General features: G+C 40.7%; 1 protein-coding gene across 1 annotated transcript in view; it reads right to left on the reverse strand.

Annotated features, from left to right (window-relative positions):
- PSMA2 (proteasome subunit alpha 2) overlaps positions 1–27087 on the reverse strand; it is a 58483-nt gene that overhangs the window by 19962 nt on the left and 11434 nt on the right. The window contains exon 2 of the mRNA XM_026843828.1: positions 4895–4960. Coding sequence (XP_026699629.1) covers positions 4895–4960 — 66 coding nt within the window. The remainder of the gene's footprint in view (positions 1–4894; positions 4961–27087) is intronic.

Below are 27087 nucleotides of genomic sequence, written 5' to 3' on the forward strand. Positions count from 1 at the left end.
TTTTTTTTTTCTTTTTTTTTTTTTTTTTTCCTGTGGAGAGGAGCAAAGATTGTATTAATAAGGTACTGTTGCTATAACCTTCCTTTCACAAAACATTGGGTCAGAGAAGCAGAACGAGGACCATTCATTCTGTCTCCACTTGCTCCAGTACAGAAGTAGCCTTCTCTCTGCCAGTGTGATTGAAGAAGACTCCAAGTAGCATTTGATCTGGTATCATACTATGGCTGGTCCAAGTCACAGTCTAGCTCCTAGTTTTATTTAATAGCCAAAGAAACTCCTATGTTGGGCAGAACCCATGGAGAAACCTGTAGTCATGGGAGGAAGGCAGAGGTTAAAAGATGTGGAGAAACTGAGAAAACTTAATGAAATAAAATACTCTGGAATTAAAAAAAAAAAAAAAAACAAACAGTCTAAGGACATTAAAACTAACAGGAATATATCTGCATAGGCATAGGCTGCTTTGAAAATTTCACTTATATTGCCTATTTTGGTTGGGTTTTTTGTTCTGACTTTAACTTTTTTGAACAGCTTATGGCAACTGAGCATTCAACAAATTGTTTATGTCCAGTCCAGATCCTCTTGGAAAAGTGGTGAAGTTAATTTATTGAGCAATTATACCATGATCTGAGATACGCCAGTAATACAGTTTGGTAATGAAAAAACAAGTGTTGCCAAAGACAGTTAAAAGGCAGGTGAAATATGGTTTATTTTGTGATTGTGTGAGTTGGTAAGGAATGGGACACATGACATACACCCCACATGACATACACATCCTCCATCCCACCCAAGGTATATAAAGACAAACACTGTATGGTCTATGCTAGCAAGGGTTCTGGGAACTTCTTTAAAGAGAGAATAAAGTGGAAACGTTAAACCCATATGAGACTCCTTAAGCCATTTCTGACCAATTGGCAGAGCTAAAATTGCCTCTGTAGAGGACATCTGACCCACAAAAGTCTTGAAAGCAAATATTCTCAGCACTTCAGGCAATTATGCAGGTTTCCCAAATAAACTATATGATTTCCTCAATTCTTTTCCAGAAGTCTCCTTCCCTGCTTCTTTTGTGATGAACTTACAGTCTTTACCTCTCCCACTTCAGATAAAACAGAGGCAAGCTGCTTTTACACAGGGCACTGTACTTTGTGATATTCCAGCTAGCTACTGGACTACTGACCTTCCCCTCAAAACTAGACTAGATTAAACTTCCTCCGTAAAATCATGAAGCTGTGCTGAGCCAGCTGCCAAATACATTGCAGGTCACCAAGGCTGCCAGACGTGAGAAAACCAAGCACTGGGAATAAGAAAACTTGTGTTGAATCATGAAAGATGGGTAAGCCAAAAAAAGGATGCTGAATGAAACAGGGAGAATGAACACAGAGGAGGTGAAGGCACAATAGAGACCCAAGTCACTTCCCACTTTGCTGAACTCAGATCCAGCAGCCCTACTGGTGTGTGACAGTGAAGTCTGGGGAGGTTCCCTTCTACTGTCACCGAGGCTGGGATGCAGGCACCTCAAGCACGGTCACCAGACTGCGCACTGGCAGATTTTGCAGGAGACCTGCGGCATTTTGAGGAAGACATTCACAAGAAACAGCAGCTCCCACTGAGAGACAAACTCGGCAGAAGGGAGAGGTGCTGTTCTCCACAGAGGCACATCACACCAGCAGCATGTCCCCCACTGAGCTTTTGTCAGCCTGTTAATTTGGGAAAGAAAGATAACGGTCTGGCACACCAGCCTTGCAGGTTGCTGAACCCTCGATGAAACTGTTGCCAGCTGTAACAAGAAAAACTTCAGAACTTTTCCCTTTTATCCAGGTTGCAACAATCCCGCAGCCACAGCTCCAGATCACACTGTGCCTCTTCTGATCTCTTGTGCTGTGCCTCTAAGACGGAGAACTCTACTGCAAAATCTGTCAGCAGGCTTTCAGATGATTTCCCTTCTTGCAGACACTTATGCAGACACTTGCTAGGTTTTCAGCTTTGGTTGTCCTTAGTCTCTTAGCCCAGTTGTCCTTTGGGGGTGGAAAAAAAAAAAAAAAAAAAAAAGAAAGAGAAAAAAAAAGCTAATAATAACTGTGTGTGATTTTGTAGGTTCTACTGCTTGATGCCAGCTTTTGTCTCCATCTCTCCCAGTGTCTCCTCAGTACTGCTTTTGCATTCTGCAATGAGTAAGATGTGGTATGGATGACCACCTCAGATGCAAGAGGAGTCCCTTGACTGGCCTCCACAGGCTTGGGAGAGGTCTGATCTAGTGACCTGTTAGAAGACAAACAAGAAAGCATGTTTATCTAGGCAGGTACTTTTAACCTGAAGGTACAAACTAATGTCTGAGAGTTCGGGCATAATCTCTTCCTTCCCCGGGGTCAAAAAGCAGATCCTACAGCCAATGTGACTTTCGTTTCTACTAGATTCCAGTTTCTCAGGACAAAGATAATAACATCCAGTTTAAAATTATTCTCTTCTTGAATGAGGAAATAAAGCAGACTCTTTTAATTCAATTTTAGATATCCAGGGTGGTATTTCTGCTGCATCCATTTTGTGGATGCTTCCAGAAATATTCATTTAAACCCAAACCTGATTTTCCTAGAGGAAATAATCCAAAAGAAAACATTTGCCTCGTCTCCCTCTTCCTCGCCTTGTACCCTGCTCAATGAAGATGTATGATGAGTGAGAATACAGAACATATCCCTTTATATCTGTTCCCCCTGCTTTGCAGTAATATTTTCAAGTCTTAGGTCTCCACTGAGAATTTGTTCTGTTTTTAAAAAGTGGAAAAAAGGAAAAACAAAACTTAGCTTCTATTCTCTTTCAATATAACAAGGTAGATCTCTTATCTCTTAACCAGATTCAGTGAACTTTTCCCACAGGTGCCAGCATCATGAAAACTCAAAATTGGAAAATCAAAACAACTGAGCAAGTTACTTGTACAGCTTGCATGAAAAATTGACCTTCTTTGGAAAAAGGATGACAGGGTTGGGGAGAAGAAGCTGGGGAACAAAAAAAAAGAAAAATACATCTTCGCTCTTAGAAAATTCAGATTGTCACATTTTCAGATGTGCAAAGATGTGGAAATAATGTGATTGTCTGAAACTCTGGTTTAATAATTTATTGTGCTGTGTTTTGTGTTGGGAAAGCAAAAAATTTTTCTAGGAGGAAAAACAGAATAATGTGTGCGTATCTGCTCATTATGGGATTTATACAAGGTCTTCTATACTGCCATTTCCCTTGTACCCCAGGAAGGTATACAGTGGTGGTGCAGGCTTCTTCATCACGGTCTGGGTAACAGTCCTCAGCTTGGGTTTGAGGCAGTGCCTCGAGGAGTGAGAAGCAGGTTCATCTTCAAGGCCACTCAGGCAGCAGCCTCTGCACTGAGCCAGCCAACAGAAGCACTAGTTAACTTAATTTGGGGTATAACAGCAGATCTGCTTGGAAATAAAGAGACCACTGCTTCTTTGCAGCGTACCCTCCTTCAAGTGAATGACTTGTTGCTGAAGTGGCTGGATGCATTCATGGTAACTTCCAAGGGAGGTGAACAGATCAATGGCAGGGTGTGTGCCACCGCAACTGAGGGAAATCCTATTCTGAGCTCAGGAAGCTGTGGGTGTCCATCAAGAGGACTGCCTTGTGGTTGTTTATAGAACTGCCAAAGCATTAAGATTTATCCAAGTGACCTGCTTATCAGGAATGCTGCACAGGAATAGGGCCAGGTTAAGCCAAAATGGTGAAATCCCTGATTTGAGTTTCTACAGATTTTTCACAACTGCTCAAAAATTGGGTGTGGCTATCTAGATGAGAAATCCACAGGGTTTAGCTTTTTTTTCAAAGGGATTTTTAAACTCAAACCACCCCAAATTAATTAACTATATGTGTATATAGTAAAGTTTTAAAGATGATGCATTTACTTGTGTTGAGGCTGGACAGAATGGATTCCCAAGACACCTATAATTTCAGATCCCTGTAATAACATTATTTGAAATAAAAGCACAGATGATTCCTGAGACCCAGAAGCGTTCACTGTTGCCTGCAAACAATGCTGTAAAAGGGCATAAGCAGCAGGGTGTTATTAAGAATGGCTCTCCTAAAAAGGTCCGAACTGACACGTTACCTGCTTCTAGATTTGCACATTTTTGCAGGGTGCTCCTGATTTTTGTCTTGGTCTTGCATTTTATTTTTTTTTTTTTAAGTATTGTCCTAGAACAGCAGAGAAGTCAACCTAAGCAGATAGTCTGTAATCAGCTGGGAGAGACAGAGGGAGCTGCCGACACAGGGCTTTGTATTTGGGGTTGTTCAGCCTAGAGAAGAGCAGGCTCTGGGGAGACCTTATTGGGGCCTTTCAATATATAAAGGAGGCTTATAAGGAAGATGGAGAGAGACTTTTTACCAAGGCCTGTACTGACAGGACAAGGCACAATGGTTTTAAACTGAAAGGGGATGGATTTAGATTGGACATAAATAAGACACATTTTATGGTGGAGTTGGTAAGACCCTGGCACAGGTTTCCCAGAGCAGCTGTGGCTGCCCCCTCCCTGGCAGGGTTCAAGGCCAGGTTGGACGGGGCTTTGGGCAACCTGGGCTAGCGGAAGGTATCCCTGCCCATGGCAGGGGGGTTGGAACTGGATGGGCTTTAAGGTCCCTTCCAACCCAAATCATTCTGTGGTTTTACTTCCTCTCCCATGGGGACCTGGGGGCACTTTCCTGTGCAGATAACAGAACTTTTGAAAATGTACATGCTTACTGGAAATAATAGGAAGTCATCTGTGGAAAGCCCTGTTCTCTGATCCCCAAGCGCTATTTTGCACAGGCTCCCTGATGCTAAAGGAAACGTAAATTTGGTGGGTTGCAGCTGCCTAAGGATTCCTCCAGCTGAGGGGACTCCACATATAGTACATGTTACAGCAGCTGTAGCAACTCCTGCACCAGCTCTGTGACAGGTTGCTGGATGGTAGATGTTCCAAATAGCCTTAAAAAAAAATCAGAAAAAATAAGCAGTGAGTTTGGGTGAGACACCGTTCCATTCTCTAGGCTTTGTGTGGGGATCTAAGACTGTGCCATGCGGCTGAACAATCCTGGCTTTGATGTGACGCTCCCTGGGAGTCCTCAGCCTTCAGCTCTCTAGCAGTGCAGTTGAGGAGACTGCCGGCATGTCAGCTGGCTTTTCTGGAGGAGGCTACAGCTCCTGCAGCACCCAACAGAGGACAAATGCTCCCAGCTTCTAGCTGGAGCTTGAGTCTCCCCTGCCGAGCAATGGTCAGGCCCATAGAGACTGCATCAACATCAGGTACTGGTTTCCACAGTGCATGAAGTAAATAGAAATTATCACTGTTTTGAAAACTGTCCTGCAGAAAACAATTTACCCAACCATTCTTAACATCACAATCTCAGAAGCCAGTTTTCACTGGAATGAAGAAAGAGGCATTCATTTAATAAATTATGAGGAGCAGCCTGACTCAATGCACAGCTTCTTAATAATATTTGGCAGTGCTGCTTCTTGTGATGATATCCTTAATGCATTTGCTACTGAATAAGTAATAGGTTTTCCCGATGCAATTGCACATTCTGCTCAACTCATTTTTCTTGAATATTCAGGCATTCGCTTTCAGATTGTAGGGTTATTTCATTGAAATGACCAATCTTGTAGCCTATATTTCCTTTTGGTTTCTATTAATTACTATGGTGTTATTTGTTTGCGAGAGGAAAATTTAGTCCCTGATGCTGAGAGGCATTTGGGTAATGTTAAGTGCAAACAAAGTCACATTGATTCTTACAGATATTTGTATATGTTCAAGGGCTATGCTGGATCCTGGCATATTAGGCTCACTAATTTAAGAGGGACCTTCTTTTATTCTTGGTATTGTATGTGGAGACAGTTTTGCTTGACTCTGTATTACAGAGGAAATGTCAGTCCTTGTACAAATTAAGATTGCAGCATATGTTTGCCTTTATTCGCTGTAAACAACCACCTCCACTTGAGCCTAAGTCATGAGTCTGCTCTCTGAATAAGCTTCACCCAGTAGGTGGCCAGAGGAGGAATCAGCACCGCATCTTCTGGTAGCCAACAGGTTGTTTGCTAGGGCATTCACCTATACAGAAGACCTCAGTTCAAAACTTCCCTCTGACTCAAAAACTTGACCTATATCTCCCAAAGCCCAAGAGACTGCACGCCCTAAGTCTCTGGGCGGAAGGCAGCGGCGGTGTCCTCTGCACGCCTCCTTGGCAGCGCAGGGGGATCAGTGCATGGAGAGCACACCCCCTGGTTTGAGCCTGGCAGATGAAATCGGCAATTTCACAGTGTTTTGTGGCTCATGATGGGGCCTAGATGTGTGCTAGCTGCCTAACGACTCTGAGCTATGGCTGAATACATTAACTCAGCCTTGAAAGCAGCCTAGACGTGTTACTGTGGCATTTCACTTTGCTTCTTTTTGGCCTTCTGGAGAAGCATAATATATTGGCCTGGGAGACTCCACACTTTGCTGTGCATCTTCCATTTCCAAGTTTATCTTACTTAGAGATAGCTATTATAAATAGCATATGGCATTACTATAGCATACCATTACGCACCTACAGGGTTAGTTGTCACTTGAGGGGTGACTTTGTGAACGTCAGTGACATCTCAGCAGAGTATCTAAGCATCCAAAGCCTCTTTGAAAACCATTTTTCCTGCTTCTAAGCACCTTTCATTCATTCCTTCAATATGCAGGAGAGCTCTTCAAGTGAGGAATAGAGTTATTTGCATTGTACAAGCAAGAAGTTTAGTGACTGTCTGTCAGCTTTAAGAATCAGGAAAGTTTTAGTCCCTTGTGTAAAACCACAGACAAAAGTACTCCCTTTGATTCTGTGCTCTTGTACTGCTCTTTTATGTTGGAGCTGACTGGTGCCTACAAGGAAATGCATTCAACTAACTCGGGCTCTAAGAGCTAGCAAGGGAGATGCTCACATTCTGTATAAATGTGCATCCCGTTTGCCTGCTGATGAATTATTTAAATCTCTGCTATTTATGGAAACTGTCAGCATGCTTTGCTCTGAGCTTTGACAGGAGAAGCAAAGGAATCTGAGTGAAGTAACCAACTAAGAGTTAAAATTTATTATTAATAGTCGCACTGCTCTCAGTTGCGTTTTGCTCAGTATTTGGCAGTCCTCAGAAATATTACCTGTTACTATAAATAAAATACATGCTGCCAGGATAACTGTTCTTCTTTGCTTGTCTGGCAAAATGAGCGATTTTTTTTATTTTACTTTAAAAATCTGCATTATTAAGGCTTGTGTGTGTGTATTTGGGCTCTCAGCACAGACAGCTTTTACGCTAGTCTCATGTTGCTGTTCCTCCATGTGGTATTTGTACTCAGAGATGGATTTCACATAGTAATGCTGAAAGCTCCCACACATCACAGAGAAATGTGGACTGGGCTGCTACTGAGCTGGCAGGCAGACCTGGTGCTGCTCAGAAGTTAGTGAGCAGGGGAGGGTTAGGAAATGATTGGTGTGTTATTTCAGTGACTCCAGATCCCCTGGGCTCTGGTTCACAACCTCTCGCCTAGTTCTGAAGCCATCATATGAGATAGAGGTTGGTTTAGGGTTGCTGTGGAGCCTTAAATGTCAGGCACTCCTGCTGTAATGCAGCCACACAACCATGCAGAGGAACAGATCTGGCCGAAAAACGTCCAGGGGAAGGAAAAAAATAAAAACACATTTCAAAGTGCATAGGCATTACTGCCAGCACAAGGGTGTGTGCAGGAAGATATGGTAGGGGAGAGGATGAAACTACTTTTTTTGGTGATGACGGCCTGCATTAAGCCAATTTAAAGTGGTTATGGAACTGGCCCACTGCAAGATGATATAGTTGTCTTTTACATTGATGTCATGTAGCTTAAAAGTGGTCCGGTAGGTAAAAGTATGCTTAAATGTTTTCCTTTTTATTAGTAAAAACGTAGATGCCATTAAAAACAACATCAATAATTTATCTGTAAATATCAGAGAGAGAAGATTAGATATAGATATATAGATATAGATATAGATATAGATATAGATATAGATATAGATATAGATATAGATATAGATATAGATATAGATATAGATATAGATATAGATATAGATATAGATATAGATATAGATATAGATATAGATATAGATATAGATATAGATATAGATATAGATATAGATATAGATATAGATATAGATATAGATATAGATATAGATATAGATATAGATATAGATATAGATATAGATATAGATATAGATATAGATATAGATATAGATATAGATATAGATATAGATATAGATATAGATATAGATATAGATATAGATATAGATATAGATATAGATATAGATATAGATATAGATATAGATATAGATATAGATATAGATATAGATATAGATATAGATATAGATATAGATATAGATATAGATATAGATATAGATATAGATATAGATATAGATATAGATATAGATATAGATATAGATATAGATATAGATATAGATATAGATATAGATATAGATATAGATATAGATATAGATATAGATATAGATATAGATATAGATATAGATATAGATATAGATATAGATATAGATATAGATATAGATATAGATATAGATATAGATATAGATATAGATATAGATATAGATATAGATATAGATATAGATATAGATATAGATATAGATATAGATATAGATATAGATATAGATATAGATATAGATATAGATATAGATATAGATATAGATATAGATATAGATATAGATATAGATATAGATATAGATATAGATATAGATATAGATATAGATATAGATATAGATATAGATATAGATATAGATATAGATATAGATATAGATATAGATATAGATATAGATATAGATATAGATATAGATATAGATATAGATATAGATATAGATATAGATATAGATATAGATATAGATATAGATATAGATATAGATATAGATATATCCATATATATCACTTAATGTGTGCAATAATCATCAAGTAGTCTTGCCAAAGGGTTTGGAAGTGTTCTGCAAAGCTTAATCAATTACTTTCTGGGAGTATTCAGTATCTCAGTTCTACAGAGAGGTCAACTGAGCATGCATAGAGAAGGATTTTTAAGAGTCTCACCCAAATACAGCTGAGTCAGAGAAACTCCTTCACTAACTTCCCTGCACTTGCCTGAGGCCAAATAATAAGTCAATAGCAGAGCAAAGGACTGACTGAATTGTCCAGATTTCCTATTTCTCTTTTCTAGTCCCTAGGCACCTCCCTTCTGTGTGTGCCATTAACAGAATGATGGTGTTAGACTGCCTATTACTTCTGATGAAGGTCATTTTTTCTTTTTTTTTTTTTTTTTTTTTTTATTTATTTCCAAAAGGCACATAACAATAATAAATTTTCCCTAGGATGAAATTCAGTCTGAAGATGGTTACAACCTTAAATTAGCATATCCATTTCTTCCTAAGTTAAAGAATGCCAAAAAAGCACTTCTGTGGTTTCACCTTGTATGCTTAGCACTTCTCTCAACGTTCAGTGGCTTTGAAAATGTAATGGATAGCATGAACTCAGCTTTTCTAGTGTTGAAATAGAGACTGCAAGTGAACCAAGAAGGAATATTTCCTGCTGGGAAAACACCCCACACACGAGATGAAGGTGCTCCCCGGGCAGCATTAAGCAACCACTGCAGCATGTTGCAACAGCCTCTGTTAAAACTTTCAATCCTAATTGTCATGTCTGCTGTGTTGGGAAAGGTATTTGCGAGCAGTTCTCAGCCCAACAGTTTGAAGAAGTTATTGTCTTCCACACTTACATTTGAAGATGGTGAGCTCAGGCGCTAGGATTGCAGTATGTGACCAAGGGGAAGAGCCATCACAGCAGTGTGCAGGGTCACCACAATGCAGAGATAGTTGTGTCTAACACTTAAATACCTTAAACTACCCTATTGTGCAACTGCATATCAACTCACCTCAGCACCTATGTGAATATCTCTACACTTTGAGAAAGATTTTTTTATGTCAGTTCTTACATAGACAGTATCCTACCTCTTTTAGGGGTTCCCCACTCTCAGCCTAGGAAAGAGAATTAGCTTACCAAATACGTAACTAAGTTAAAACCAAAGAGCAGAACAATGTAAATGGGAGGTTTCACTCAGCTATGCACACCGAGCTATTGCTCTGCAATGGTGAGACAAGGAACTGGAAGACCAGGCTGCTCATCTTTTTTCCCAACTCTTCCAGTGACAATTTCTGTGAGCTTTAGGGACCCCCAATTATTTCCAAGCCTTGTGCCTGAAGTTTGGTCCAGCAGCAGCTGAGTCAGGGCTTACTGATATGAAAGAAACAGTTTCCATGTGTTTCAGTGGGTGGTGGAGCAGCAGATCCTGAATGAGTATTCAGATTTTTTTATCCTTATTTCTGAAGTGCAAGCTGAAGGCAGAAAGCAGGACACTCATTTTTGTGCCAACCTGAAGATGCAGGCACTTAATGTCCATTAGCTAAATCCAAGAAAAAAATCTTTGTGATTTTATATACTTTTTAGTAAAACAGAGAGAAAAAAAAATTTCTAACATACTCAAGGAGATGTGGAATTTAACCGTGTGACTCCAGAATGCCACTTGCTTTTATGTTTGATCTCATGGAAACTGGTATTGTCTCATGTCTTCAGGGATCTTGCTTCTGATTTATTCTGGCAGAACATAAAGAGCAGAATTGTCAGTGTATATGAAAGGCCCTAATTTGGGGATTTGGCTTACTCACTGCGAATAAGGGGGCAGAATGTGACATCTGGTGATTGATAACTTCATTTGCACTGTACCATTTCTCAGTGCTATGGAAGTTTTAAAATGCATATACCTTATATTCATAGCTACCCTCAATTTCAAGTTTTAATGTAACTAGAATGACTCTCAGTTGCTTTGTACAGCTGTTGAGAGTCCCTGAGATGGAAATATTAGGAAAGGGTTTTTTTTAAAAAAGTGTCAGGAAATAATGGGTACCAAAGAGAAGCTTCTGAGTTTCTTATGTTTCTTTGCATATCCAGTGCAGAGTGGTCACCTCACATTTGGGCCAGATCTGCAAGCAAGCTGAATATATAGAGAGATTGAATAAAGACATTGTCCTCCTACCTGTCAGCAAAACCTGAGCGTACATTTACAGTAATGAATGAGAGTGATGAAACTTCTAGAAATAAAGTGAGGCAGTGGAGGAAAAACAGAACAAAACATGTGACAGGCCCGTGACAAAATCAGCTCATAGTATGGGAGAAGTGAACGAATGTACTTGACATGGAGGACTGTGTGGTAAGTGGAGAGAGGGAGTGGGGCAGGGAGGGTGAAGGGGGACGCATACTCTGGCTGCCCAGTGTTGTGTCCTCCCAGTTCTCCTTCCCTCCTTGTCACGGATCCGCCTGAATAAAAAGTGAAAATGAAGCATTCCAGCCCCTTTCACACACTAGATCTGCTTTTTTTGTGTGTGCAGCACCAGGGATAATAGATGTTGAAGAGTTAACAACAGAGATTTGTGCACCTAATTACTTCTGCACTGCACTAAGTGTTTGCCCACAGTGTCAGTGCCCCCAGACCTGTTTTCTAATTAAAACTCACGCTCTTTGTGTGTGCTCACTTTTGTGAGCCTCTTTCCCCTCCAACCCTCTCGTCCCCAAATTCTCTTTCACTGGTATAAACCAAGAGCTCAGGAAGCACAGTGACACCGAGCACATTAAGTACTAACATGCCGTAGCTCTCCGGGGAGCACAGATGGGGGCTTCAGCTGCAGCAGGTGCCGAGAAGACAGATCCCAAGTCATCCAGAGAATTATTGTGCCTCATCTGTATGGGCCTATTGTTTAGATGCATCCAGCTCGGTCACACGCTACGCGGGGCAGCGGTGATGCTGAGGGGGGCTAATTCAATCACTGCTTTTAATTTAGGAAATGAAAAGGATGTTCTCCCATCACTCCCTTCCCAGAATGCAGCACATGTGGGTTTCATGACAGACTTCACAGTCAGGCTGTGTTTGCAGGAGTGGCGGGGGGAAGGGGAGGACGAGCTGATTATTATGCTTACAAATATATTTTCTATCCTCTTTCTAAGGGAGCTCTGTTCATTTTGTTGTGGCTAAAGAAAAGGGTCAGGCACTACGCTTAAAACTACTGCTCCACAAGCTGTAATCCAAGCTGCATTTTTGGCAGTGTTGATGAAACACTGTGTTGCATGAAGTGCTGGCCAGCCATCGTGTTCTAGGCACAGCAAAAAGCTGGGATTTTTCAGCACTAACTGACACAGTTTCTTGGGCAAATTGTGTGAAAAGAGTCTGCAGCCTGTGTGTCCTGCAGCCCTCAGGGCATGGAGGGGTGTCACAGTTATGCCCCTGGCCCTAAGCAAACGGGCCTGGTTTAAACCACAGGCTCTCCTACAGCTATTTTACAAACTGGCAAATTTATGTGTAAAATAAGAACAGAAGAATCAACTCATCCATCTGCATCTCTGGAGATGCAGGTGAACGCTATGCTTCTGAAGATCCTCACAACAGCAGTGTTTTCAGTCCGTTCGGTGGCCAAAGGCAGAGTGGACAATAGAAAACATGCTTTCTAGTCCAAGCTTCGGGTTCCAGGATTCTTACTGGTACAGACTGGAACAGAAAGCCAAATAGATTATATTGCCTCATTGTGACCCTTTTTGTGTGAGATGAGGGAAAGAGGGTTAAAAACTTTTAAGCTTGAGAGAGAGGGTGGTGCTGCCAGCATGGCAGGGAAAGGGAGGAGGTATCAGAGCAGGTGAGTTACACTCCTGCTAGCACAGGGAATCGTAGGGTATCCAGGAGGAAACAACAGAAGGGGGAAAAAAATGAGGTGAAGACATAGACACAAGTCAATACAGAGGTTCTATTTCAGAGACAGTAATATTAACACCGGTATACATTTAGTGCACTAATTATATACTTTATATTCTTTGCTTATATTTTACACTATGTACTTTGCTAGTTACTTTAAGCAGTTACATTTATTAAAAGCTGCAGGAGAATACAGTATCGTTAAAAGACTTTATATTTTTTTTTTCCATAGACTGCATTACTGCGAATCTGCTATTTGTGAATGTCTGCCTTCACTTTTCATTCAGGAATCTTAATGATCAAAGTGATAATTAAAAAAGATGTGACACAAATCTTGCTGCATGAAAGGTGATCACTGGATGAGTGGAGACAGTAGTAAATCATCACTTCTAAAAAAATATCTTTAACTCAGCTGGCCCATCCTCTAGTACAGGGATGTCACTAGTTTATATGGCAGGGCTGTGCCAGAGAAGAGGGAAGTGTAAACTCCCTGAGTATTAGGCTATTCTATATAGGTTTTAGAATAATGTTTTTAGAGCATTTACTTAATCTTGTGACTCTTTTTTTAACCCTGGGCTGCTATTCTTGTATGGGTTTGTGGCATGGAAGTAATAGCACTTGGCCTACGTTAGGATGATGTTAAGATGTTAAGCCTTCCACTTCCCACTGGCACTGCCCTAATTATAGCTGTTAAAGCATTTGGAGAAGAAAAGGGAGAGGAAGGAAAGAGGAAGGAATTAAGTGATTTAGCTGAATTTATGCCACAAGCTCTTGTGGCCCTGTAGCTCTCTCCTCAGCACTGGAGGAGGGAGGTGTGTTTGCCTGGAGTGGGGAGGAGGTCCCCCGCCTCTCTGCTGCCCAGCCTGTCCCTTCCTCTGCCAGAACACAGAGCTCCTCGACTGCAGGACCTGTTTGAACAGCAGGAGCCAAAAGCAGCTGTCCCGATGTTGTGTTCGCTCTCAGGATTGCACTAGCCAAGAGTCACGGTCCTGGCCCATGCTCAGCACAGCGAAAGCAAGAACGCAGTTGCCCTCCTTTCTGCAGCAGCAAAGCTAATGCAACCGTTCCCTTTCTTCTCCACCAACTCCTTTGGAATGGAGACGGGATTTGGACATGTCCTTGGATGCCAGAAATGGGCTGTCTACACAAGCCAGCATATAATTTACACTTACGTGGCTGCCAGCAGGGACATTTTGCACCTGTTGGGTGAGGTGTGGCTGCAGGGCTGCTGATGTTGTGTTTCTCCTGGCGACATTCCCTTTATTTACAGACATGAATGCTGTGAAGGCCTGGCATCTGTGGCTGAGCTCACACACTTGGGTACATCCTCCTCTACCACAGGATTCATGATCTGTTCACAGAAAGTATGCCTGCAGCTGTGAGAGGGACTTCTGCCCCTAGCAGAGTAGACCTTGGTCCCATGTTTTTTTTTAAGCAAAGTGATCTAAGGGGTTACCTCCAGCATTGCTGCTACCTTTTTTATTGCCTCCTGCAGCTCACTTAGCACACTCATCATAGTACAGTGTGATCTATGTATTTTCAGTTTAAATATAGTATTCAGTTTAAATATAGTTCTCCCATTTAAACACAGTATCTCCATAAATAGTCAAGTTATGGAAGCTTCAGAACTTTATTCTAATCCAGAAGCGTAATTCCCAATATGTATTTGCACTGGTCATCTCTATAAATTTCCCTCTGATGAAGTTGAAGCATCACTGTCATTAATACTCTGTACCATCATGTTACCTGATCATGGCTGGAGTAGGTATAAATCAGTGTTAATAAATCTGTCCCATGGAATACTCTTAAAAGATCTGGCAGAAGGTAATCACTGATTTTTAAGACTACTGTCAGTCTACTTAAGTTCACCGAAGAGGGTCATTCTTTGAATTCAATCCAGATGGTTGCTAACCAGTGCCCTTAATACCTAACTGGATGGTACAAAACCTGGAGACTGTTTTACACAGAGGGGTCCTAGAGTTGCTACCGCATGTAGACAGAGAGTGGGTCAGAGATTTTTCCAAAACTCATACCCGGGTAAGATCTTCTAAAGAAGAATTGCAGGAATGGAAAACTGATTAAATCCCTTCATTGTTGTGCCACAACTCACATACTAATTATAATGCAAGAGGAACTAAACTGTATGTGAAATATTTCAGGAACTGGGTGGTCTTTGCTGAGGAAGTGCTCCTTTTTTTCTAAAACACCAACTTGAATTGGTCTCACCATATTAGCAACCAGATTTGAGTAAGTATAAAAAAAAAAAAAAAAAAAAAAAAAAATTGTGATTTAAGATAATTGGTTGATGATCTTACTGGGCTAGTGCCAATTGCATAGTCATGAAGATTTTGTGGAAGGGTCTGAAAATTGTAGGAAAGGAGTAGCATTCTTTGATTTTTTTCTCAGGTAGAGAAAATCTTCATTTTAACAATTATCTCCTGTCTTTGGTTCCCTATGGACCATCCCTAAAGAGGATGTAACAAATATTATTGGACATATATATCTTTATTTTAACAGAGTACATAAGTGAGTAAACTGTGCGCAGTTGTCTTGGGAGTCATAAATATTTTCTCATGGATGGAATGGAGCAATGTTATGTGTAGTGAAACTTGTTTTACAGTTCATATGTAAAAATAAATGCCAACTATTAGGTGGAGGAAGGTGATTGGTGGGATTAAACCCCCATAGTTTTGCAGGAAAAACTCATGCTCTGGTTAATCTCATATAGATAAAGGAATGAGGATGTTTTGATTATGAGGAAAAACAGAGAGCACTGAGACAAAAGCAAACATCTCCTGAGTTGTTACCCTCGCTAGCATTCAGCAGTGGGGGAAGTTGCAAGGCAGAAGGTTGGTTGTTTCAAATAGCTCACTTAGTTATGCATAGTGAAAACACAGTATGTGCCCCTGACATAAAGGTACTATTGTATAACACTGCAGGACCACAAAATATTTGGGGTTTGGGTAGTAGTTGTTAATAATATCCCTCTTGGAAACCTTATACCAGATGACTGTAGCACAAGAATAGAAGAGCTAATGCATGGTCTCATTCATGGGTCTGGCAAACTGTCACTTCGATCTGCTTGTACATATTTATAACCAAAACCTCTAAATGGTTTAAGAAAATCCTAACAAAATCTTTGTAATGAGACGTGTATGTTTCACCAGAAACTATATATGTGATGAATTACCCAGACGCTTGGCCAGGAGGAGGTAAAGCTCAATTAAGACATTTTTATGGGGTTGAAAGTGACTGTCTGGTAGACCTTTTCTTACAGAGTATAACCAACAGAAGCAAAGCCTTGCACCTGGCTGGGGAGCCTGTGTCATCTCTCCTAGCTGGTGACTAGAGTTCACCATTACCTGACTTTAGAAATGACCTAAGAAGATCCAAAGTTGTGGTCACAATTGATGGGGCACAAGGGGAAGGAGGGAGGGAGGGAGGGAGGGAGATACTTTTTTTTCTTTACATTAGCATGCTGAAGCGCTGCTTTTAAAAATAAATGAAGGCGAAAGTAAATTTGGAGACCAGCCAATAAATAATCTACTGCATTTATTGCTGAAAAATAGCTTGTTTACAGGGATGACAACTCAAGACAGTATTAATGAAGTTATTGAAAGACAAGAGTTCATAAAGGAGGCACCAGGATAATCTTACTAAATTACTTTGGCTATCTTGTATATCATCCCTCCTCAGGACTTGAATTCTTGGTTATGAATGGCATCAGGAGGATTTGAAAGGACTGAATTTTCTTACTTAAGATTAGTTCAAGATATTTATGAAGGATTTAGGCAAATTACTGGTTCTTAATGTTCTCAACAGTTCTCAACAGTTTAGAGGCTAGACTGTCACCTAGAAGATAATCTTTGTCTGATGGATATGTGGAAGGTGTGAAATTTGGCAGAGCATTGTAACACATGGTACACGAGAACAACAGAGATGGATGTCTGAGCCCACATGCTTCTTTGTGCAGATTGGAGCATAATAGTTTTTATTCCACATGAGCCTTTGTAGAAAAATAAATCAGTAGCCTCTTTAATTTTAGCTTCCTGGAAGTGTTTGGCTGGGGAGCAGCATCTTCTTCAAGTTGAGATATTGCCCAAAGATATCTGGGAATTGTGCTATCTAGCTCTGTTATGAAAATTTGAAATATTATTCCTTTTTCTATCTATTCCAGTCATGCAGTGTGGTTTGGTTTTGTTTTTTTTTTTAATCTGTTCTGTCCTTAAAACATTTGTACCCTCAAGCTTCTATCTATCTGATGCATTTTGTTGAAATATGTCTTTATTAAAACTTGAAATGCTCTGAAGGGAACAAACAGTGACAGGAAGGTCATATTACGTGAAGTTGTTCAAAGAAAGTACAATACAGTGTCAAAAAATCATAGTATAAATGGAATTGGGACAAAATACGCTGCTAGTTAGGTGGTCTCAGGGTTTCTAGCACGATGATATGGCTTCTAAAGGTAACATACTTCTTTTTCCCATGAAAATATCAGAGGTTTTAGGGATGACGAAACCAAAGGCACTTGAAACCAAGCTACAGTGAAACACACTTCATTCCTGGCAGAAATCGTCATATGTCAACCATACAACTTCAGATTGTGTGCATGACCATGCTTTTTTTTTTTTTTTTTTTTTTTAACTGAGTTGTATGGCTTTTTTTTTTTCACTAATCATCATAACTTGAAGGGGAATTCTTTTGCATTGCAAAAATTAAGGACTTGCTATATAGTAGGTTATCTGCAGTGAAACTATTGTATATTAATGTAACATTAAAGGGTCCTCACTCTCAGCGATGGAGAACAATAGTGTTAATGGGCTGGGCTTGCTGCAATAAATTATTTGATCAGTCGTCAGCAAAACTTTGTGCTGTGGCTCAAATGAAGGAGTTCACAGAAACAGTTCCAAGAATAATCACATTTCTCCACCATCAGATCAAGAGCATTCAGCTGACCTCATGCCATCATGCATGAATGAGCCGTTTGTCTGTTTAAGAAGTAACATATAAAAAGGTTTTGTGGGGTGAGAAGTGTAGTTACAGAACAGTTGATATGGGGTTGGAAAAGTGATTCATTGTCTTCTCCAATGCAAGCTTTGTGGTCGGTTGTGCTGTTAAAGTGAAGGGTGAAAAAACGTCTTAAAAAGGCAAAGCAAACTAAAGTACAAGTGGTGCATGGAATTTCTACGTGGGCATATTGGGCATATCGTGCCTGAAAGCGGTGCTGGAAGACGGAAAAATTGAGCTACAATTCATGATGCAATAAAACTTTACGGTGATCAGTGCTCAGAAGGGGCTGTCATTGTGGCCTTGTTGCCACTCCTTTGAAATTAGCATTATGGCAAGAAAAATAGGTGCATTCCTAAGAGTTTTTATTACTGTAGCACCTAGAAATCAAGAGGTTGGACTTTTCGTATTTAGCTCTCAACAAATAATCTAAGACAGCCCTTGCCTCTAATAATTTACCATATGAACATAAACAAGAGAATGGTCGGTAGACCTTGAAATGGAGGGATATAGCTGTGGAGTCTTAATGTGCTTTCAAAGCATTATCTTTTAGGATCACAATAAACCTGTTGATAATGTAGCAGAAACAAACCCAAACCATACTCCATGAGGATGCTGCAGGCATTTTGGCCAGCTGCAGCAAACCCAGATTCTGGAGCAGGGAAGTGAGATTTATCAGGAGTTGGCACATCCTTCACCATCCCTGAAAATCCATCCAAGATCAGTTAAATTATGAGCAACAGAAACCCAGTGACTTGGTTGGGTCCTAATCTCTCATTCTCATTACCATTAGCCCCAGTCTCAGTGCAGTTTCTGGTCTAACATCCTTCCCCTCCCTCCTCCAAATGACCGCAGCCACGTAGATCTACCGCTGTTTCTAGCCTAGGCCTGTACAGCCCTGTACAGTCTAGTTCTCTCTGTTGCTCTGAACCATGGATTGTCTTTCCTAGCCCTCTCTTCACTCCTTATTTTCGTGCACTCCTCCGCTTCCCACCTAAGCCGGTTGGTTGGCAGCATTTGGACCAGCTGGCTCCCTCTTCCCAGCTCCCGGGACATGGGCCACCCACCCCCGGGAGAGGCGCGCACCCGGGCTCGGCTCCACCGCTTGCCTCCGCACCGGGATGGGCTTGCGGGAGAGACCAGTTTTGCCCGGGTAATCCTCTGGGAGGACGGCACTCAGGCAGCATGGCTGTACGCTGGGGCACTGCACGCTCAGTCAGGAGTGTAATTTGTAGCAATCTGAATTTCTGAAATGGTATTTTCTTTATGTCTGAAACCTGGCCAGGTTCTTTTCTTCGCCTGACTCAGAAGCCATCTCTGCCAAACTTCAATTTTCTCTTTCAAAATAGCAAGTCACCTTAACATTTCAAAGAAAAAAGTAACTCCCCTAATGCCCAAACCAGTATTTTTTTTCTAGTATTTTATTTAGAAACAGCTGAACCATTTTGACTGGTTTTGGTTTGTGGGTTTTTTTAATAAAGATAATCAGCCTGAGGCAAACATTCAGCAGAAGCAGTATTACTCCAAACGGATAACGTTTGGCAAAGCCAGAAGCAACTGTGTCCTATAATGCGAAGCGTCAGTCAACCTTACAGGGCAATGCTAGAAGCTTTTATAAGAGAACAGGCCTGAAGAAACATAAACTTCCATGTCATACAGTTCAGGATTTTAGAGGATTGTACAAAGAAGGAGAGATGAACATTATGCCAGTTGAAGTGAAAAAAACAGATTAAAAGCTGCAAAGCTGTGATGCTTTATATCTGCTTTGTTCTTATTTTATAGGGGCAGCTTGAAATTTCAAAGCTATCCTGCCTGTGACTTTTTTAAAGCTTTTTATTTCCTGAGGCAATTTAGCTACCGAAACTGAGTATGAGGTGCTGTGAGTGCTCATGACTTTCAAGAAAAGAAAAAGTTGTCAAGCTTCGGGTTTTAATTAGATAAATTACTTTGTTCCCTCTGCTTAGACACTTGTATGAAAGCCCTCATGGTTAGCAGGTTAATAACACTTCCAGTGTTTGCAACACAATTCTTAACAGTGTGTAGTGGGTTTTGTTATTTCATTCCCTCCTCCCTTCCTTTTATATGAAGCCTTGCAAGAGGAGCAGGCAATTGGCACCTCATACCTTTCAATTTATTAATTATTTTTTCAAAACACAGCTGTGTTTAAGCACACCTTCCTAGCCCCAGCTGGGAGAATTGATCTTTCCTCTGCCTGAAATACGCTTCTCACCTGAACCATCCTCTGACACATGACCCTTAATAATCAAAATGATGGAAGCTTTCATAGAATAAACATGTGAGAGTCTGATAATCTAATTAGAGACAATACATTTTAGTAGATCAGTTTTCTGCACAGCTACTAAACCTGTTGCAAAGTGATTATTTGCTTCAATAAAGCCTCCTCCCCATCCCCCGATGTAATATCTGCTGTTACAGAGTCCACTGCCCTTGTACCCGAAGCAAAGGACTTCCACCAATTTGGGTTGTGTCCTTTTAGAGAAATGACCAGATCCTTGGTGATGCAAATCAGCAGTGCTGACCAGCTGTCCTAGATTTTGCTGTTGTGGCCATAAAACTGCATTCTTTGTTTGTCATTCTGAGCCTGGATCTGCTGCATGATTTTCACAGCAGGGTGGCCTGTGCTGTGGACTTTGGTGTTCAGAAGTTGTGTCTGGTTTTTGCTCCTCCCAAAACTGTACCCCTTGGGCTAATAAAATTTGTGTCTTCCTCCTTCAAATCCTACCTCTTTTACATCTTTAGACCATCAGTTTTGCCATGATGGGTGCTATGACAACACATGTGTTACTATTGCTGCCTTCCCTGGTGCCACAGCTTTGTGACACAGCCTCAAAACACAATTGATGTGGAGAACAAGGTCTAAAAGCATCTTGGCCAATCTTTGCTATCATAGTCCCAGAGAATCATAAATGGCTTTCCATCTTCATATACTCCTCCCAAAAAGCAGTTCATTATGGTTCAGCACTGGCAGTTGAAATCACAGATGATGTTTTTAAACCACCTGTTTAAATACAGCTCTGGCAAGCTTCCCCTTTTTCCTGGAAGCCACGTCATTTATGTTCAGTGTGGTGGCAAGTTTCCTCTCCCCATCCCTAGTCACGTAAGCTCAGACCTGCTGGCACTGCTCTCCCGGCTCCTTTTCCCTGGGACATTAGTTCCAATGTGTGCAAAAATCCCTGTCCCCTTCCCCAAACAGTAAGACAGAGAAGTAGCATCCGTGTTGTATAGGTGTGGTTTTGAGAGAGCAAGCTCACAGCTGGCCTGTACAAGCACATGAAGAAAACCTATGGGCCAAGAGTTGCATTAGCCCAAGCCCTAGGCTAGTAGCATACTTACAAAGTTGAGCTTCCTGCCTTTCTGTGAATCTGCAGTGCTTTCCCTTTAGATAAATGCAGCACTAGTACTGATATTTTTTTACATTAGGTCTGCCTTCACTCTAATCTGCATCCTTATTAAGCCTGACATTATTGGCTTAAACTGGACCTGATGCACACTTTCCTCCTCCTTCTTCTCTCCCAGATGGTATTTCTGGACACCTGGTTTCATGGTAATCTTCAGTTTAAACCATGACAAAGATGCTCTAAAATTAGCATCTTTTTTAGGACCTAATCCAGCAATCATTTGCTACCAGGTGTACTGCTTAATACCTTGACAAGTCTCATTTCAGGAAAAAAAATCCACCACCTGCAACTGTCTCACAGTTCCATTTTTTTCTGGTGAGTTGAAGTGGCACTCATCTTCAAGTGCACAGTCACTAATAAGAGACAGACCTGAAGTATGCTTTTGCTTCATTTACAGTTGGAAGGTGGTCTGCTGAGAACTACCATCTCATTTGTTATATTGTAAATCTGGTAAAATGAAGCATAGTTTTGCAAATGCACTTGTAACAAAGATAACTTGCATGGTATTTAGAAGGGAAAAATCAGAACATCCCTATATGTGGATATGTATTCATGCCCAGTCCACTCCTTCAAGCCCTATACATCATGCAAAATGAAAGGCCATGTTGCCAAAATAAGACACTATAAATACAGAGGGCATGACAGCAGCTAGTTTGGAGAAGTGTGTGTGGCCTTTCTGTCTCTTTCTCACCAGTTTTACTGTACATGGTTTGCAAGTGGTCAGAAAAGAGATGCTCTCCTTGTACTGGCAATGCTATTTATGTAAAATACGCTCTTATAGTCTGCACATCACTTTTCTGTTCATAAATTCTGTATTGGCAGCTTTCCTGCTAGTGAGAATTCATGTTTATACACCAAGGTAGTGCCAGTGGTTAAACACATGGATGTTGAGATATAATGTATACTCAGAAAATGAGCTGGTGGGACTGAGCTGGCTGTAAGACAAAAGCATATGTGGTACAACACTGGTCTGCCTAGTGTCAGCCCCATACAGGCGCAGTTAAGGAAACCATTTGGCCAGTGTATGCAATTCCAAAGCATAAAGCCATACTCTGCTCCTTTTCCCAGACAAAACCTCTGAGTCACTGTCTGCTAGAGACCATCAAGGTTTACTAGCAGATGCTCAAGCCCCCAGGGCCTCAGGCTGGCATCTGAAGCTGCCCCGGGGGAACAAACCAACTATCCCAACCTCCCTCAAAAGCTTCAGTGACCTGTGCCAGGGCATGTTCAGGTCATAGGGATGAAGCTTGGTAACTCTGTAGTTCGTGGTCTTAATAGCTTCTGCAGCTACCTACAGAAAAATGGTTTTATCTCAGAGCTTTTCTCTTAGAGGAAAATCATTTTTCATAAGCTTCTGTTAAGCCTTTTTTTTTTTTTTTTTCAGTTCCAGTAGTTCCTTGCACAGTAATTGAATAGTCAGAGCAGTTGTATGTATTTAACAGTAATCCCAAGTGAAAGAAATTCTTTAATTTTCATCCGTATGCAAGAAATGAATGTGGGAACTCTTCTACATTCCTCATTTCAACCTCTTCCCCTCAACCATGCTTTTTTCTTGCAGTTTGCAAGAATCTGATTTTTGGATTTCTCCATGAATTTGGCTCTTGATGCTCTAGCGAAATCTGTGTGGGCAGACCCTGCCCATGCAAGGAGTCTCTTTAAAATCAACAAGGCTGGATGAGAGAACATGAGCACATCTGTGCAGACTAACGTGCAAAGTGGGGAGCTTCCTTTTTTCACATCTAACAGATCAGTGGGAAAGATTTCCTGTAATCTTGCATCTGCTTGTGTTACATCTGTTCAAGACAACTTATTTTTATAAGAAATGGTACAATAGTCTCCTTATTAAAACAAGGCAGGTGTGCTTAGTCTGTTCATGTCAAGGTATGTTTTGTACAGAGAAGTCAAGGGAATGGTGAAGGGTAAGGATAAGGATACATGCTTTGTGTTTCTGCCAGGTTTTTGAGCTTGCTGTTAGGTATTGTACAAGTTTGTGTGTTCCTGAGTGTGGGGTCACAGAGAGGAAAGAGCTAGGCATTGTGATAGGACATAGCTAAGACAATTTAATAGAGAAGGGACTTACTTAGACAAATAGGAGAGGGATAGAGCAGTCAAAGGGCTTGCCTAGTATAATGCAGAAAGCTGCTCTAGCAGGAACTGAAAACAAATCTCCTGTGTCACAGTTTAAAACCTTTTGAAGATCAGCCCATTTCTAAGTAAAATAGAAGCTAAATTATATTTTCTTTTAATAGTCTGTAATACCATACATTTATGACTGTATTAAAACACTCACAAAATTATAAACCTTGAAAGGAGAGGCAGAAAGGGAAAAGATCTTCAAATTTCTCTATTAAAAGTACCTGAATGTACAAAATTGAAATTTTGACTTAATGAGCTTTAAAACCAGTAATATTAGAATATTGTCATGGCTTAACCCCAGCCAGCAACTAAGCACCATGCAGCTGCTCGCTCACTCCTCCCCTTGCATAGTGGGCTGGGGAGAATTGGAAAAAAAAGTAAAACTCATGGGTTGAGATAAGAACAATTTAATAACAAAAATTTAAAAATAATAATAACAACAACAAATATAATAATAATAGTAATAACAGTAATTAAAAGGAACATAACAAAGGGAGAGAAATAAACCCCAAGAAAAGAGAAGTGATGCACAGTGCAGTTGCTCACCACCCACTGACCGATGCCCGAGCAGCGATCTGCCCCTCCCAGCCAACTCCCCCAGGTTATGCACTGAGTATGACGCTCTATGGTATGGAATAGCCCTTTGGCTAGTTGGGGTCAGCTCTCCTGGCCATGCCCCCTCCCAGCTTCTGGTACACCTCCTCACTGGCAAAGCATGGGAAACAGAAAAATCCTTAATTTAGGAGAAGCACTACTTAGCAACAACTAAAACATCCGTGTGTTATCAACATTAGTCCCACACTAGATCCAAAACATAGCACTGTACCAGCTTCTAGGAAGAAAATTAACTCTATCCCAGCCAAAACCAGGACAAATATAAAACTTGGTCTTTGAAGCTGCCATTTTGAATGGAGATCATGATGGCAGGAGTTAAAAAATTTTAATGTCTGACCAGTCCAGGAGGAATTGAGGACTACCTTCTCATTTCCAGTGGTGAAATGCTCCTCCAAAATGTGCACTGCAAAATTTTGTATTCAGCAGCCTTGTAGGACGGGAATTGGAGGAGAGTGAAGGCAATTATTATGGATGGCCTAGTAAGATTTATGTTTGTGAGATAAGATTGATCATGCTGTACTTGGAGTAAGTGAGAAACATCTGGTCTCCAGGAATATCAATATATTGCTTTTTACGGGCATTCTCATCATTCCCAGGAGACAGAGGTGGACAAGAACTTGGCATTTCGATTAAAGAATAATCTGCAATATGAAAATCCTTGCCATATCTATTGAGATAATGCCAGGTTTTCATGCAGCAGTGAACTACAGATAATCCTCGTTCATGTGATCCTGCTCAAGCTGCAGCCTCACACCCTTCCTCAGTGCATGGCACCAACTGAGATGCTGAGGAGATGTTCATTCTCTGTTCATTGCCATTGCTTGCTGTGATGTATGAGCTGCTTCATGTTGATGGAGGGAGTGCAAGGACACTGCTGAGTGAGCTTGTCTTTATTCCTATCACTCAGGCCCTGTGGGGGCTATATCTTTCTCAGAAGAGTGAAGGCTAAGAGCACAGGCCATGAACTTGTAGGTAGAAGCTCAAAAACACACAGACACTTTGTAGGTATGTGTGCCTCGGTGTATTGCTGACGGCTGAAAACAAGTTCACTCCAGCTTAATGGGAGAGGAAGACAGGAGAAATCCTTTTCTGCTTTTGCACAGAAGAATGACAACATGCCTGCTGACAGCATTTATACAGAAACCACCTTCCAGACTCAGGAGATAGGGCATGGAGCACAGACCATTCCTCCACACCTCCCTTTCTGGCTGTTTTCCTGATAGCCTGTACCTCAGCATAAAGGCAAATGCAAATACATAGCAAGTACATGTGAACTGGTGGAAGTCCCCTTCAAAGTGTATCGATCACTGAGTCAAACACTGTGCTAGGCATTTTGTTCCTACCCCACAAAACTGTTTTAAGAGGGTGAGAGAGGGAATGTAAGACTGTTACAGGGTCTTTTATTGAAGGAAATGGCTGATACCCTACACTTTGGAATTTATTGATTTTCCACGTATCTGTACCATTCTGTATTATTTTTAATAACTAATGAGAACCTAGTTATGATATTATCATATACCACTACAGATGACACAATCTCCCGTATTAAATACTTATATTCATATCTGCGCACACGCATCTATGTTTTAGTGGTGAACACTATTCTCACAGTTAGTTGCCATGGCATTGCAGGCCTATATTAATAATGTAGGTTAATAGGTTGAGGAATGTAACTGTACATGCTCACAGTTGGAAATAAAACATTTATACATTGGCCTTTAATCACAAACAATAATTTACCATCTCCCGGCCTTTTGTCAGAGAATTTAAAAATCTTTGTGCTTTTTAGGAAGCATTTTAGGTGAGGTCCAATAAGCACAATATCTTTGGAATTACATAGCAAAGAAGACAAAATGTCTGCCATCCATGCTGAAAATCCCAAATCCTTCTTTTTTTCTGCATTGAGTATGCTACTAGCTTATCCACAAACTAGGATGTTTCTGTCTTTAGCTGAAACAGACAGCCCTATAGAAAATTGAAAATGAGTCCTCACTGTTTCAGTTGAAGAGAAAAGTGTTCACCTGATAAGCATAAATTCCCTTCAGTGACTGATTCATAAAGTCTTGTGCTACATATTTCTTTGATCTTGAAAAGTAAAGGGTAAATCTGCAAGTATTTGTGCTGCAATTAATCTGACTGAACTCAAGATGAATTGGTGGGGCCAAAAGAACCTGTTGGACCATAAAGCATGTGGAAATGTCTTATCGGTATATTTGACATTTAAATCCTGAGGCTTGTTTATGTTTTAATACTTACAGAGGCAGTGTCAGTACAGCCTTGAAAAGTTCCAAGGAATTACATGACATTTTTTAAGCATTAGGCAAATATTTACTGGTCATCAGATATCTTTAGCTTGGGAAGTTAAATACTTTTAGGACAATCTTATGCAGGCTATTTTGGGATTTCTGCACTGAAGTCCAGGTCTAGATCTAGTCATGTTTAATTTGAAAGCGTTAAAAGTACTACTTTTACTTTATTTTGCTACGAGGTATGAGTAGCAAGACTCAGTTTTGGATCCAAGGTTCCCCACAGCTTTATCCTGACACTCCCAATGGACAGTTTTTATGACATTTTCCATCCCACAGGGATAAACTTTGCCCTTTTCTAGTTTCCTGAGGTGGCATCTCCTTCAGTCCCAAAACACCTGCCTGGAAGAATTTCAGATAGGACAGCTGTGATAATGAATGTGCTCAACATGTCTTGGAAGGTACTTTTTGCCTTGCAGGATTGTGTTCATAAACAACAAAAAACCAGCTTTGGTTTAAAGAAGCGATAAAGTCTCCCAGCAGCTTGTACAGTCTCTGCTCCATTAGATTTCTCTCCTGATACTGGCCCACAGAACCACCCCTATCTCTGCCTCTGTATCTATTAAACAGCTTTTTCCAACTGCTTATAGCCTGAACTTGATGGGTTCTGCAGGTCCTTAGGTTGTAAGCACACAAATTTGCTTGTCCATCACTAATTTTTATTAAATATCAATGACATAAAAGTAGTTATCAAAAAAGAGAAGACCAAGCAAATACTTCCTCCCCCTTTCATATTAGAGCAGATGACTGTTTTGACTCACAGCATCCCAGGGTAATATTTCTGACAGGTTATGCAGCAAATGA

This window comes from Athene cunicularia, assembly GCF_003259725.1.
Source record: "Athene cunicularia isolate RWA chromosome 2 unlocalized genomic scaffold, athCun1 chr2_part2, whole genome shotgun sequence".
Taxonomy (NCBI): domain Eukaryota; kingdom Metazoa; phylum Chordata; class Aves; order Strigiformes; family Strigidae; genus Athene; species Athene cunicularia.